Below are 14,852 nucleotides of genomic sequence, written 5' to 3' on the forward strand. Positions count from 1 at the left end.
GAAAAAAAAGAATCACAAGGAGAAAGTGGGAAAACTGTGGTTATAATGATATCGTGTACTTAATGTTTTAAAGAAAAATGTAAGTGAATGGTTGAATAGAAAACCAATTTTTACTGTAAACGTCCATCATATCACATTAAAAAGTAAATAAAAAAATTATAAAAGACAACAAAGAAATGATAGGATGTCTTCTGGAGGCTTCTGGGTGAAATTTCCCAGTTTATTAAAAATAAAGGTCTCGCTGATCCAAGATGGCCGCGGAGGCAGAGACAACATGGTGAGCTGCGGGAGCAGCAGACCACTTGGAGCAGGGCCACTATGGCCTTCTATAGACCTCTGTTTATTGATAATTGAACAGTTAAACAGTTGATGACTGGTCTTCAGTGAAGATCGAGGCTCAACAACAGGAATTCAAGGATTCCCAAGGAGGAATGGGTGAGTCCCGCAGCTCCCAACCCCCTCCTGCAGAGCTGGCACCTCGCTGCACCACTGCTGCAGCTCCATGAAGTTCCCACAGCCGGAACCTATGGAATCCCTTGCCCAGGATGGAGAGTGGGCACTGGGCCTCCCCAAGACTGGTGCAGAGGAGCCGCCACACTGCTGCAAAGTGGACTTGTTCTGGGGAGAATTCTTGGAGCTAATATGGTGGCAGCGGGGGAAGTGGGTAGCCACCGGCCGCCTGTGCGGGAGATGGGATGCGTGCCCGCTGCCCTGCCCCCCCGCCCCAAGATGGCACATGCACCCCGCTGCCTGCAGGTTTGGGTTTCCTTGGACAGGCCAGAGAAGATGATCACCCATACAATGGATTGTTGAAGGTCACTGTGAGTTGTCTACTTGATGACACTTAACAGTGGCAGCATGTCCAAGAGGACCGACATCCTAAATGCACCACATATTTGGATCTGTTGAATGCTTCTGCCAAAAGCTGTTTAGACCTGGGCGGAATCTGTTCACAACTCTCAGGTTCCCTTTGCCATTTATAAAGGGGGAGGGCAGTGACACCTACTTCAAATCATAGTATGACCACTGACACTGTCCTTGGCCACATAGTCCTTGGTCAGGCAAGGGGACCACAGTGGGATGGGGGCAATTGGAGGGGGAGTGTACCAGCCAGTCCCTGGGGGGTGTTGCCCTGCTCAGGACAGGCTGTCTTCAGCCCCTGGCACGGGGCGAGCTGTCATGGCCCTTTGCCCGGGGCAGGCTATCTTTGGCCCTCAGGGTGAGCTCCTCAGTCCCCAGATTTTGCCATCTGACCCTTGGATGTGGGGAAAAAAAATGCCTAGAGTATCCAGAGAATTTTATCTAGGCTACTTTCCGTCACCCTCTCCCCCAGTAAACCTGAAAGCAACACCCCCAAAGCCCTTCTATTTGTAACTCATAAGTTGTTCTCTCTAGGTTTGCTCTCTTTCCTATAGGTAACCTTAACACTGAGTTTTACTCTGGACCTGACCCTGAACCCAGTGCCAGTGACAAAAAGGAAATACAACAACCAGCTAAGGAAGCAAAGGAGGAAGGAGCCTCTGGGTTCAACCAGCCATCCCCACTGGACCCACTTGGGAAAACACTTTGCAGTCCAGAGGGGAGCAAATAACAGGAAAATATCTTCTAACAGAGCAAGAAGGCAAGCAGCTGTAACCCAAGACCACCAGTAAGGTGATAACACGTCCTCCCTTCCCCCCTTTATATCTACACCCCTGTTCAGCATGAAGAAGCCAGAGAGTCGGCATCCAATTCCCAAATCAATAAGACAGTTGGTTTAAATACCATTGGAAAATGCTTAACATTCCTCTGTAGCATCTGGTCCCCACTGGATCCTTTTCATTTCCTTCACCTGCTCCCCCCACCAACCAAATTGTGCAGCTCTGCAACTGCATCCCTGCCCATTCTCACCCTTCTGCTCCCAACCCTCACCTCCTTGTACCCCCAATATGTTTTTCCCAATAAAATAAAAGGTCTCTAAAAAAAGAAAAATAAAATAAAACCAAGGACCTACAAAAGGGATGTTTACTCTGATGACCTTTGGACATTGTTCTGTGAGAGCATGATTTCTTTGGCGGTGCTGCAACCATTTTGTAAACATGAGGAGATGAGAGAGAAGATAAATGCCAACATGCTGAAAACAGTGAAGCAGAAAAACAGGAGTTTGGGCTCTGGATGATTTCAGAGAGCTGTTGAAATAACTAAGCTTGAACTAAACCTTGTCTTCTTGTTGCATAAGATAAAAACAAATCTTTATAGCTCAAAAGATTATGAGTTGAACATCCCTGTTAATCAAATGCAGACAAAAACTTCCTAGATGCTTTGTTAAAGAAGGAAGAATACAATATGGGTTCAATAAATGGGTCACTTTAGATATGAACCACTAATACAAGCAAGAGTATGCTTCTTAATACAGACATATCAAATTTGTTTATAAAGCTGGTTAGCCAATATTATGAAAATAGAGTGCAAAACTTATATTTTTTTTAGTTGTTGTTACGTGCCAAGGAATAAGAACCGACTCATAGTTGACTCTTTAGTGGGTTTTCTGAGGTAGTAAATTGCATAGGAGGAGTCTGCCTGACTTTCCTTCACAGAGAAGTTAATGGATTTGTATCACATGGTTTGGGGTTGGTAGCACAACTTCTTATTCAGTAGGCCACCCTCAATTAGGTCAAAAGGTGAAATAAACAGAGTTCCTTTAAAGAATAAATATTCTGTCAAGTTTTTAAATAATGGGGTCCATCTCATTCCACTATTCCTATGGTTAGTCCAGTTTATTTATCTTGTTTCTGGCATTAATTTGACTTAATCCGGAACTCAGTATAAATGAAGATACATTCTTATATAACTCTCTACTTCTCAATCTAACCATTTCCTCTGTTAAGAGAATGACCTATTTTAGAAGATCTGAAGTATAGGTCTTACTAACTCACGGCCACAGAATCAGTTCCCACTCCTGGTAATCCTCTATCAGGTCTCTGAGGCTGTAACTCCACAGAACACTGTCCATCTTTCCTTCCTGGAGCGGAGTCGCTAGTGGATTTGGCTACAAGCCTAAAGTGTTAGCACTTTGCCTGCTGGGCTGCTCTGCATGGGCCCAGAGATAACTTAGTCTCAGCATACAGTTGGTAACTCTTCATTTCTCAGGTCAAGGTAATGATGTAGAGTGTCTAACATAGTGAAGGTTAAATGTCACTAAGAACTGAGTCCTTTCCTCACAAAGTAACACATTGCCTGCCCTCAGCTCCTGGAGTAAGTGTTCTCAGTACATATACATTGAAAGAATTAAAAGAGAGACCCCTTATTTTTTTCCAAGGGGGAATAAAAAAATACTCACGCTGCTAAAGGATTTGAGAAAAACAGTCTATTATGGTTGTAATGAAAACCACAGCAGCTTGGACTTGCTTTTTTCCCCTTGGCATTGTTTAGTAGCTCCCTGGCAAAATGCTGTTTTCTGAGATTCAACTGCTTCTTGATGCGAGATTTATGAGGAGGTTCTTATTAGCTGGATGTGGGAATGTCTGTCCTTGCCTCAACCTGCTTCTCTGGGTTAAAAACTGTCTCCTGAGGTAACTTTTTGTATGTAGATTAGCAGCACTCCAGGTACAGATGAAATAAAACGTTCAGTAAACAGTATTGAGCTGATTGATAGAAATCACTAATTTTCAGATTACATGAAAAGACTGTTCGGGACTAAGCCCAAGAACAGTTTATTGAGGCTTCAGTCTAATGAACTGGATTGGATTGTGAACTAGATAAGCACTTTTTAAGGTCTGGTGGCATAGCGGGCAGCTCTGATGGTGCAGACTGTAGCATGTTGCTCTGCTAACCAAAAGGCTTCAGGCTTTAATCAGTTTCAATCTAGCAGCAGCTCCAAGGGAGAAAGATGGGCTGCCATTACAATGCACACCTCAGAAAAATCATGGACAGTCACTATAAGTGGGAACTGACTCCACAACAGTGTGTTTGAATTAGTGGCATAGTGCGTACCATGCTGCAATGTGAACCTAAAAATTGGTGGTTACAATCCACTAGCTACTCGAAAGGACAAAAATTGGACAATTTCCTTTCCTCAAAAACTCAGTGAAGGGTCTCCATGGGAAAAAACCTGATTCACTCACAATGTTTTGTTTGTTTTTCTGTCTACGGCATAGATCAATGCTAGTCACAGTATATACCACAGAAGCATAGTTTTGAGAGTAATCCAGGAAAAAAAGAGGTTTACTGATTTGGAGGTAAAGTTTGTGCTGTTAAGTTGATGACATCTATTCATGGAAAGAGATTTATATTAGTGTATTAGGGAATCTGTGAAGTCTTGCCGTCAAGAACATCTTAGACTGTTCAACTTAGCTTTTCTCTAACTATGGAATTTTCATTTTCACAGTAACAATTACAGGCCCCAACTAACTTGTGTTCTGAGACAGAGACATTAAGAGATTGTTCTTTTTGTTCTGCCTGGCTTTCCAAGGGAGGTCTTGTGTGTACATGTAAAATTAGATATTTGGGAATATGTACATGTGAGTGAAGATTTGAGGCTTTTAACGGAATCATTCATATCAGAAAAGATAAATTTAGAAATGTATTAAAAATCAAAGTAAAGACTACAAAACTAGAGAACTTCAAATAATCTTAAGTAACAATTATTATTAACTGCATCAAGTAGTGTTTTGCGTCTATTAAAATATACTCTCAGCAATTAAATGAATTAAGTACTATTTTAATTCACATAATATAGAGTATGCTTAAATGAGAATAAGTACCTTAACCAAGGCTTCATGAGAATATGAAGGGCATAACACATACAGTTTGTTGTTATGTATGATCAAGTCAGAACCTGCCTATAACTGACTTTCCAGTGGGTTTTCAGAGGCAGTAAATAGCATGGAAGATTGTCTAGCAAAACACCTGGAAAACAACAATGCTCACCACTGGGCTGATTGGCAGCATCATGATAGAAGGTGACAAGATTGAGGTTGTTAATAGTATGGCTTGCTCCGCTCCACAATCAACATTCTCGGCACCAGCAGCCAGGAAATCAAAATACAAACTGCATTGGGAAACTCCACTGTCAGGGACCTCTCTGGAGTACTGATGAGTAGCGATATCAGTCTAGAGACCCAAGGTGTTCCTTATCCAGGCCATGGTCTTTGCAATTACTTGCTATGCATTAGAGAGCTGGACAATGACTAAGGATGATAGAAGAAGAATTGATGCTTTTGAGTTGTGGTGCTGGAGAAGATTATGGAATATACCATAAGATAGATCCTTAAGAAAGAACAGGGTTCAGAGTTGTTGCAGTGTTGCTATCAGTTGCAAGTGACTCAATGACACATAACAATAACGATAACAATAAGAAATTTAACTAAGATATTAGATACAGAAGGCACAATATGAGCTCAGATGGGCTGGTTCTAGAGCTAGTCCTCTAAACCACTATGAATGTTCTCTCTTTGCTCTCCACAGGGAGACAAGTTTAAGTTCATCCAACATGAGGACATGAGCCTTTCATTCCTGACTATTAAGTTCCCTCCCTATCTCCTCTACCCTCATAACCAACAAAGGAAAAGTATGACCAAGCACAGTTCTGAGCCAGACCTGAGATCATATGGTCTCTCAAAAATTTCTAGCTTTCTGACTTGGAAATGTTGGGGATTTCCCTATCATAATTGAGACTGAGAGTTCTATGGAGTTTGGTCTACTGAGTCTTAACTGATGTCCACTATTATGTGTCATGTCAAGTGCTGCAATGCTAATCAATAGGTTAGCAGTTCATATTTAGTGTGATTGTTATGTGCCTTTGGGTCACCTGCAACTCATAGTGACCCTGTGTACAACAGCCTTAAACCCAACTGTATCCTGTGCCCAATCTTATTGTCTCTGACACACCTAACCCCATACCCCAGTTACTGAATCAATCCATCTCATCAAAGGTTTTCCTCTCTTGCTCTGTCCCTCCACCCTCCCAAGCATGCTGTCCCTTTCCAAGGAGTGATCCCTCCTTGCAACATGCTCAAAGTATGTCAGATGAAGCCTCAGAATTCTTATCTCCAAGAAGCAGCCTGGTCTCACCCTCTCTAGAATGAACCTGTTTGTTCCCCTAGACATCCATGGTATAGTCAATACTCTTTTCTAGCACCACAGCTCAGAGGCATCAATTCTTCTTATCATCCTGAGTCATTGTCCAGCTTTCTGATGCATAGCAAATAATTGCAAAGACCATGACCTGAAGCAGGCACACCTTGGTCTCCGGGTCAAGAATGGCAGCTTTCAATATGGACTGAAGCTCAACATTAAGAAAACAAAGAGTCTATCCACTGGACCAATTGGCAGCATCATGATAGATGATAAAGAGATTGAGATTGTTAACAGTTTCCATTTGCTTGGTTCTACAATCAACACTCTTGGCACCAGCAGCGGAAATTAAAAGATGAATTGCATTGGCCAAATCTGCTGTCAGAGACCTCTATAAAGTACTATCATATACACTAGTCAGTAAAAAAAAACAAACAAAACAAAAAAAAAACAAAACAAAACCACAACAACAACAAAAAAGAGAGATGGTAGTTTTTCCCCTTAAAGATTTACAGTCTCTGAAGCCTGATGAAAGGTTGCAATGAGTTTGGACTCAGAGTACCAGAGGAACTTTCTTGTGTTTCATTGATTATGCAAAGGTATTTGACTGTGTGGATCACAACAAATTGTGGCTAGCCTTGAGAAGAATTGGTATTCCAGTGCATGTTATTATGCTCATGCAAAACTTGAACTTGGACCAGGAAGCTATCCTCAGGACAGGGCAAGGAAACACTGTATAGTTCAAAATCAAGTAAAGGAGTCCATCAGGGATGCATCCTTTCTTCATACCTTTTCAGTTGTATGTGGAACACATCATTCAGGAGGCTGGACTTTATGAGGAGGAATGTGGCATCAGGATTGGAGGAAGACTCATCAAAAACGTGCATTATGGAGATGAAACCTTCTTTCTCGCTGAAACTGAAGAAGAGTTGAAGTATTTGCTGCAGAAGGTCCTCAGTATGAATTGAAGGCACAACATCAATAAAATGAAGACTCTTACCACTGGGGAGTACCATGATAGATGGAGAAGAGATTGAGATTATTAATAATTTCCTTTTACTTGGGTTCACAATCAGCACTCTTGACACCAGAAGTCAGAAAATAAAAACACAAATTGCATTAGGAAATCTACTGTCAGGGACCTCTCCAGAGATGTGAAGTACAATGATTTCTATCTAGAGACAAAGGTGCGCCTGATCCAGGACATGGAGTTCATAATTACTTGCTATGCATCAGAGAGCTGGTCAGTGACTAAGGATGACAGAATAATAAAAGCATTTGGGTTTTGGTACTGGAGAGTATTGAACATGGACTTCTCAGAGAACAACTAGGTCTGTTCTGGAGAAGGTGAAATCAGGTTTCTCCATTAAGGCAACGATTTTGAAGCTTAGTTTCACATCCTTTGGGCATGTTCCAGGAGGAACCAGTCCTTGGAGAAGGACATCATTCTTGGAAAGGTGAAGGGACAGTGCAGGAGAGGATGAGACAGTTGACACACTGGGGTAATGGGGGAGGTGTGTCAGAGACAGAGAGATTGGCTCAGGACAGGGCAGGCTTCCTCAAGACCATTAAGAATCTCCCTTCTCTCCAATGCTGCAGCAGCCCTTTGGAGTCCTTAGAACAAATAAACATAAAGGCCCAGTTCTGCTGGTCACTTCCTTTGATGAGGTGGGCACAATGTGAGACTTAACAGATTGAAAAGAGCTATTGTGCACAGGGTTACTATGAGTTGCGGTTGACGTTACAGCACTTGAAAATGACAACAACTGACATTGTTTATCTTCTGTATTATGGTAGACTTACACTGTCATTTTACACACAATGGTTTTTCAAAGTTTAAAGACAAGCATGGCATCCTTTCCTCAGACTAAATATTGATAGATTCTTTGACAGAGTTACACAGAATCAACTGGCTTGTATCCACTTTCTTCTGCTTGTCTAACATTTTTTAGGTCAATATGCAGCAATCTTTCTTGAATGTATTGTCATTAATAGAATGACATTAAGTGGCTTTAATCTTTGGTGGCTTCCTCCTTCAGTCATTAAAAGGCTTAAGTTTATTTCATGAAAGATGTAACTATCAGTACCTTTGTAACCTAAAATGTTACATTTAAAGGCAGACATTTAATTTTAAAAGTTTAACACGTCCTTTTTTGAGAAATCAAACTCATCTTAACCCTAAGTACTTTCTTAAGTCTTAAGATAGGGCAGCTGGATGTTGGGCATTAATGGCATGACCGGCTGCATGCTTTCCTTCCATGTCACTTTACTAACAGTCTTTTCTGACATGAGAAGATGCTATAAGACTTGTCCAGATGTTCTTTAAATTCCCTCCTAATCCCAAGACTGTTGAGTACAGGCTGCTTCTGCAAATGCATTCCAAGTAGATAGTTACCTATGTGTGTGCTAGTTATAATAGAGTTCATTACACTTTTATTATATTTTATCATTAAATTATTAAGAATCATTTATAACCAAATCCAAATTTTATTTAAAGTTACATATATTTTCATTTTCAGTTTCTTCTAAGGCACTGCCTCTTCAGAGAGTGATTACATGTAGTTTTATCTATTCCTATTGCTTATGTTTCCCGCTAAATATGTTAATCCTCTCTCTATCTTGTCTGATAACTCCTTGGATATTTCCATTAGGAATTAAACAAACACTACTAGAGATGGAAAAAAAGCCAGCAACATTCCATATTCCACAAGACTATTAAGAATCTCCCTCCTCCCCAACGCTGCAGAAGCCCTTCGGAACCTTTAGCACAAATAAACATAAAGGCCCGGTTCTGCTGGTCACTTCCTTTGATGATGCAGGCACAGCATGAGACTCTATAGATAGAAAAGACCTGTGACTAAAGCTGCTATTTATTCACACCCAAACCTCTGTCCGAGTTGTTAGAAATTGCCTAACTATTGGGTTTTTGCAGAATAGAAAACATGGAGCTCAAACACAGTCTTTCTCATAGTCACAAACCTTCTCAGTTTACTAAAATCTCACAGTAACTCCCAGAGGTGCAGTGTGTTTCCTGTCTGATGCTAATCAGAAAGGCTCAGTTCCACTGGGAGATCTGTGGGAGAAAAGTGAGCAGTTTCCTCCTGTACAGATTTTCAGCCTTGGAAACTTAATGGAAGGTCTCTTAAGAGTTAGAATTGACTTGACAGAAGTGAGTCTGGTTTCTGGATAATAATAGCTAGATTTGTAAATCTTTCTTTTTTTATGTGTTTTAATCATTGGCTAATCTTCTCTCTCCTACATTTAATATTTCTTGGCAAAGATTGTAAAACTTTAGGGAAGAAATATTATTAAACCCTTAGTAATTTACGTCTTTGGTGGCTTAGTGGTAAGAAGTTGAGTTGCCAATTCAAAGCCATGCAGTTTGAATTTACTAGCTGCTCCACCGGAGAAAGATGGACAATCTCCTCCCGCATCATTTACCACCTCTCAAGGGTCAGCTATGAGTCATTGCTGATTTGATAGTACATTAACAACAAACCAATTTAACTTTATAAAGTCATATTGTCAAATGTAAATGTCATGTCAATTATGCCACATATCCCCCCAAAATAAAAAAAATATAATCAAATATACACAGGCAACATTATTGTATAATTTTATGTTTAATATTACTCAAATGTCTATTACCAGCTTAAAAAAAATAGAAACATCTTCAACAGAGATCAATTATCTGAAGGAATAAATAGACTCCAAATTCTTACCATCAGAACTATGGGACAGAGATATTATTTTTCTCCAGTATTTTAAAAATCCATATTTAAAACATATTATGATGTCATCTTGATTTAGGTTAGTCATGGAAGTCTTCTTTATTGAGCTTTTAAAACTGGGGAAATTTTAAGTTCCAAATATAATGAAGACTTAAGTACTCAAATAGGAAGTAGATATTTATTTCTAGGCTACTTCTTCCTGGAGTTAAAGTAGTTTTCCTTGCTTTCTTAATGGCAATCATCTTCTTCAATAAAAAGAAAAATAAAAAGGAAAAAAAATCCAAAACAAAAACCCACTGTAAAATACTATAAAATCTGTGAAAGCCACAAAGTGTGTAAAGTAGAAACTTGTCATTGTAGGACAACCAAACTATTTTCTACTAGAAGAAAGAAATAGAAAAATTGGTAAGACAGCATTTGGGAAAGGTGGAAAATTTTCGAGACTCAGAAAAAAAACATGGCAGTATCATCAAATTCTGCCTTTCACAGGTTTCAGTGTACAATCATTTTAACTGAGAAGACATTTTATATAAATGGTTTCCGTGACAGTGCAGTTAAAATAACAATATAGATTTGCTTCAACAAACAATATTGCTTTTTAAACATCGAAAAAATTGCTCATATCATTTCTGGATGGTCTGGGTACATTCTTCCTCAAGAGGGCTTCTTTATTTTTTTATAGTTTCCTTGACTTAAAAGTTTACATGCCAACATGAGAGTTGGTGGCACTGTGCTGTTTTTAAAATGCTAGGCAGAGTTAGGCTGCTGGTGATACAACTTGTTAAAATGCCCTGGGCTGGCCCAGAAGACTGAGAAAAGGCCTTGATTCCCATTGTGGTTGAAGAGGAGAGGAAGTATTCCAGTGGCTGACCAATTCTGGAAAGATTACACTGAATGTTACCATTTAGAAGATGTTTGTATTCAATGGTAATGTTGTAGGAAAAGTATTTTTTTGAGGAAAAAAAAAACAACCAACAACAAAACCCAAAACTTCATTTACTTAGCATTTAGGGGCAATTTCATAGCCATGGCTGCTTTCTTTGTGGAAAACATTTTCAAATGCATTATGATCACTTTCTCTTTCTTATAAACATGCATGATCTGTGACCTAAATTTTTAACATTTAAAATCACATATGTGTGCATATGTATGTACAGAAACATATACGTACATACATACATATTTCCAAGGGGATGAGAAACACAAAGTAAACAAGCAATAAGTTTGCCATTATGTTTTTCCTGGATTACTGCAAAAGTTTCTCATTATTCCCATTGTTTTACCACAGCAGAACAGTACACTCGTGGCTCAGTGAAAAAGCAATGTGTATATACGTGTAAAACATGGAAACCAGAAGAGAAAGATAAATGTAAATCCAACTCTTCAAATCCGTGTAACACAACAGCCTCATTCCTTATATATTCCATGAATGTTCATTCCATGTGAATTCACATTTGGTTTCAGGAGGCCATGCACCATCAGCCCCGAAAACAAAGACCACTATTCATCGATGGGAGTAGAACCCACTTCCAGTGTTTACTTATGGCACACTTGCCAAAGTCTTTTGGAAGACTGATAAAATGATACTCTGGTCTTTTGTTTTTAAGATTCTGGGGACCATAGAAATAGAAAACAGAAACAGGGCATGCTATTTTGAGGTTTCTTGGGCTGTATAGTAGAAAAATAGGTGTTTTCCATTGGGACTTTTTATTTGTAGCTGAGCACGAAAGGTTGATATTTCCAAGAGTATTTTTTTTTATTCTTAGTCTTTAAGGGAGTGGTAGGCTTTGGCAGTCCGGCTGTTGACAAAATCTGTCTTCTTAAATTGAGCCTTTGGAATAAGCAAATAGAAATAAATGTGAATGTCAACAAAATTTTCAAGTAACAAAATGCAGTTATTTGTCATTATTTCTTACAAAAGGCAGATCAGCCAAGTGATTACTATCTGGCTCTGTTAACGGGAGCACATTCTTACCTTCTTGTAGGAGTTATGGAGTTCAGTGTGGGTCCACAGAGAATACAGCAGCACGGAAGCAGCTTTAGTTGCCTTGTTGGGTGCATAGCTGAAAGAAGAGAAAGCCATGTCACAGAGGGACTACATGAAGCTTCTGGATACTGCTTTGGACTTTCCATGGCTCATCTTTAACTGTTGTTCAGTTGTTGTGAGGTGCCACTAAGTTGAGTAAAATGCATAGCAACCTTATGATCAACAGACCTTAACCCTATCATATCTATGCCATCCCATCATCTCTGACATACCTGAAGCCATTGCTGTAGTCACAGTGCCAATATCCATCTCTCGAGGGGTCTTCTCTTTTGCTGACCCTTTATCTTTCCAAGCATGATGTCTCTTTCCAAAGAATAGCAACATGTTCAAAATATGAATTGAAACTTCAAGGAGCACTCTGGCTGTACTTTTTCCAAGGCATATCTGTTGGTTCTTTGGCAGTCCATGGTATTGTCAGTATTTTTCTTCTCTACCACACAACCACATAGGTTTATCTTCTGCCATTCTTATTCACTGTCCAGCTCTCAGATGCATAGTAAATGACTGAAATACTATAGCATGAATTAGATGCATCTTTATCTTGAAACTGACACCACTGTTCTTCAGTATTTTGGAGAAGTCACGGAGAGCAGACTTTCCCAATGCAATTTCTCCTGATCTCATAACTGCTACCAAGAATGTTGTTGTGGATCTAAGGAAGAATAAATCATCACCAGTTTCAATCCTTTCTCCATATATTATGATGCTGTCTATTGGCCCAGTGGTGAGGATCTTTGTTTTCTTTATGTTGAAAGGTAATACATACCAAAGAATGTCATCCTTAATCTTCTGCACCAAGTATTTAAAAATCCTGCTCACTTTCAGCAACCAAGGTTGTGTTATCTGCACAAATCAAGTTATTGATGAATTTTCCTCTAATCCTGATGACACTTTTTTCTACATAGAGTCCAGTTTCACGAATTATTTATTTAGCACACAGAATGGTGGTTAGGCATGGAGAATGGATACATCTGATTATAAAAGTATGAAGTGTAAAAAAAAAAAAAAAAGTATGAAGTGTTCCCTTGATCTGATCAGACTGCAACTTTTTAATCTAGGTATATGTTTTGCATGAACACAATTAAATTTATGGGATTCTCATTATTTTTCATTTTAGCCACAGTTTGTTACAGTCCACAGAGTCAAATGCCTTTGCATTCTGTGGTCAATAAAACACAAATAAACATTCTTCTGGTATTCTTTGTTTTCAGTCATCTGACATCTGCAATGATATTTCAGATGCCACAGCCCCTTCTAAAGCCCACTTGAACTTCTAGCAGTTCTCTGTCAAAGTACTGTTCTAGTATTTTTGTACAATATTCAGCATTATTTTGCTTGCATGTGATATCAATGATATAGTTCTATAATGTCCATATTTTGTTGGGTTTCTTTTCTTGGGGATGGGAACAAACATGGATCTCTTCCAGTCAGTTGGCCAGGAAGCTGTCCTTCTAATTTCCTGGCAGAGACTGGTCAGCATGTTCAGGGCTACATCTGTTGTTGAAACATGTTAACTGGTATCCTATAAATTCTTGGTGCCTTATATTTTGCCATTGCCTCCAATGCAGCTTAAACTTTATCCTTTGACACAACCAAAGTAGAAAACTATAGGTCAATATCTCTTATGAACATAGATACAAAAATCCTGAATAAAATACTGGCCAAGAGAATTCAAAGATACATCAAAAAAATATTCACCATGACCAAGTGGGATTTATAACAGGTATGCAAGGATTGTACTGTCAAATCGGATCTGACTAGTACAGGAGGAGATTGCCCTTACTTCTCCAGTACAACATCTGGTGGATTCAAACCAGGTACCTCTGGGATTGCAGTGAAGCTTCTTGTCACTAGACCAATGACACATGAGCAAGAGCCTATGGTGATGAAAGAGGAAGTTCAAATTGCTCTGAAGAAATTGGCAAGAAACAAGGCTCCAGGAGGTGATGGCATACCATTGACATATTTCAACAAACAGACATTGGCCTGGATGTACTCACTAAGTTGTGCCAAGAAATTTGGAGAACAGCCAGCTGGCCCACTGACTGGAAAAGATCAATATTTGTTCCCATTCCAAAGAAAGGTGACCCAACAGAGTGTGGAAATTACCAAACAATAGTATTGATATCACATGCAAGCAAGATTCTGCTGAAAATTATCCAAAAACGTTTGAAACAATATGTCAACAGAGATCTGCCAGATGTGCAGGCTGGATTAGAAGAGGTCGTGGTACTAGGGATATTATAGCTAATGTCAGATGGATCTTAGCAGAAAGCAAAGAATACCAGGAGAATATCTATCTGTGCTTCATTGACTATGCAAAGGCTTTTGACTGTGTGGCTAACAAAGAGCTGTGGCTGACTCTGAGAAGAATGGGAATCCCAGAACATTTGATTGTGCTAATGCGAAACTTATACTTGGACCAAGAGACAGTTGTCAGAACAGAGCAAGGAAACACTACATGGTTCAAAATCAAGAAGGGGGTTTGTCAGGGATGTATTCTGTCTCCATACCTTTTCACTCTGTATGCAGAACAGATCATCCGAGACGCTGGGCTATACAAAGAGGAATGTGGCATCAGGATTGGTGGAAGAATCATCAATAACCTGTGTTATACAGATGACACAACCCTGCTTGCTGAAACTGAGGAGGACCTGAAGCACCTGCTGCAGAAGATCAAGGACTACAGCTTCCTATATAGACTGAAGCTCAACGCCAAGAAAACAAAGATTCTAACCACTGGGCCAAATGGGAGCATCAGCATGGATGGTGAAGAGATTGAGAAAGTTAAGTTTTACTTTACTTTGGCTCCACAGTCAACACTCTTGGTAACAGCAGCCAGGGAAAGTTGGCTGTGAGGGAACTGTCAAGAGTACTGAAGAGCAATGAGGTCAGGCTGGAGACTAAGGTGCACCTGATCTGGACAGTGAATAGGGTTGATAGAAAGAGGATTGATGCCTTTGAGCTGTGGTGCTAGAGACAAGTGTTGAATATACCATGGACTGCTAGGAGAACAAACA

General features: G+C 39.7%; 1 protein-coding gene across 1 annotated transcript in view; it reads right to left on the minus strand.

Annotated features, from left to right (window-relative positions):
* Positions 1 to 11,314: 11,314 nt before the first annotated feature.
* The window catches only part of PKP2 (plakophilin 2), a 126,095-nt gene continuing 122,557 nt past the window's right edge, over positions 11,315 to 14,852 (minus strand). The window contains exons 12-13 of the mRNA XM_006902184.1: positions 11,761 to 11,848; positions 11,315 to 11,616 (exon numbers count right to left, since the gene is read on the minus strand). Coding sequence (XP_006902246.1) covers positions 11,548 to 11,616; positions 11,761 to 11,848 — 157 coding nt within the window. The 3' untranslated portion in view covers positions 11,315 to 11,547. The remainder of the gene's footprint in view (positions 11,617 to 11,760; positions 11,849 to 14,852) is intronic.

The sequence above is a fragment of the Elephantulus edwardii genome, unplaced genomic scaffold (assembly GCF_000299155.1).
Source record: "Elephantulus edwardii isolate Elephantulus edwardi_28Jun2011 unplaced genomic scaffold, EleEdw1.0 scaffold00377, whole genome shotgun sequence".
Taxonomy (NCBI): domain Eukaryota; kingdom Metazoa; phylum Chordata; class Mammalia; order Macroscelidea; family Macroscelididae; genus Elephantulus; species Elephantulus edwardii.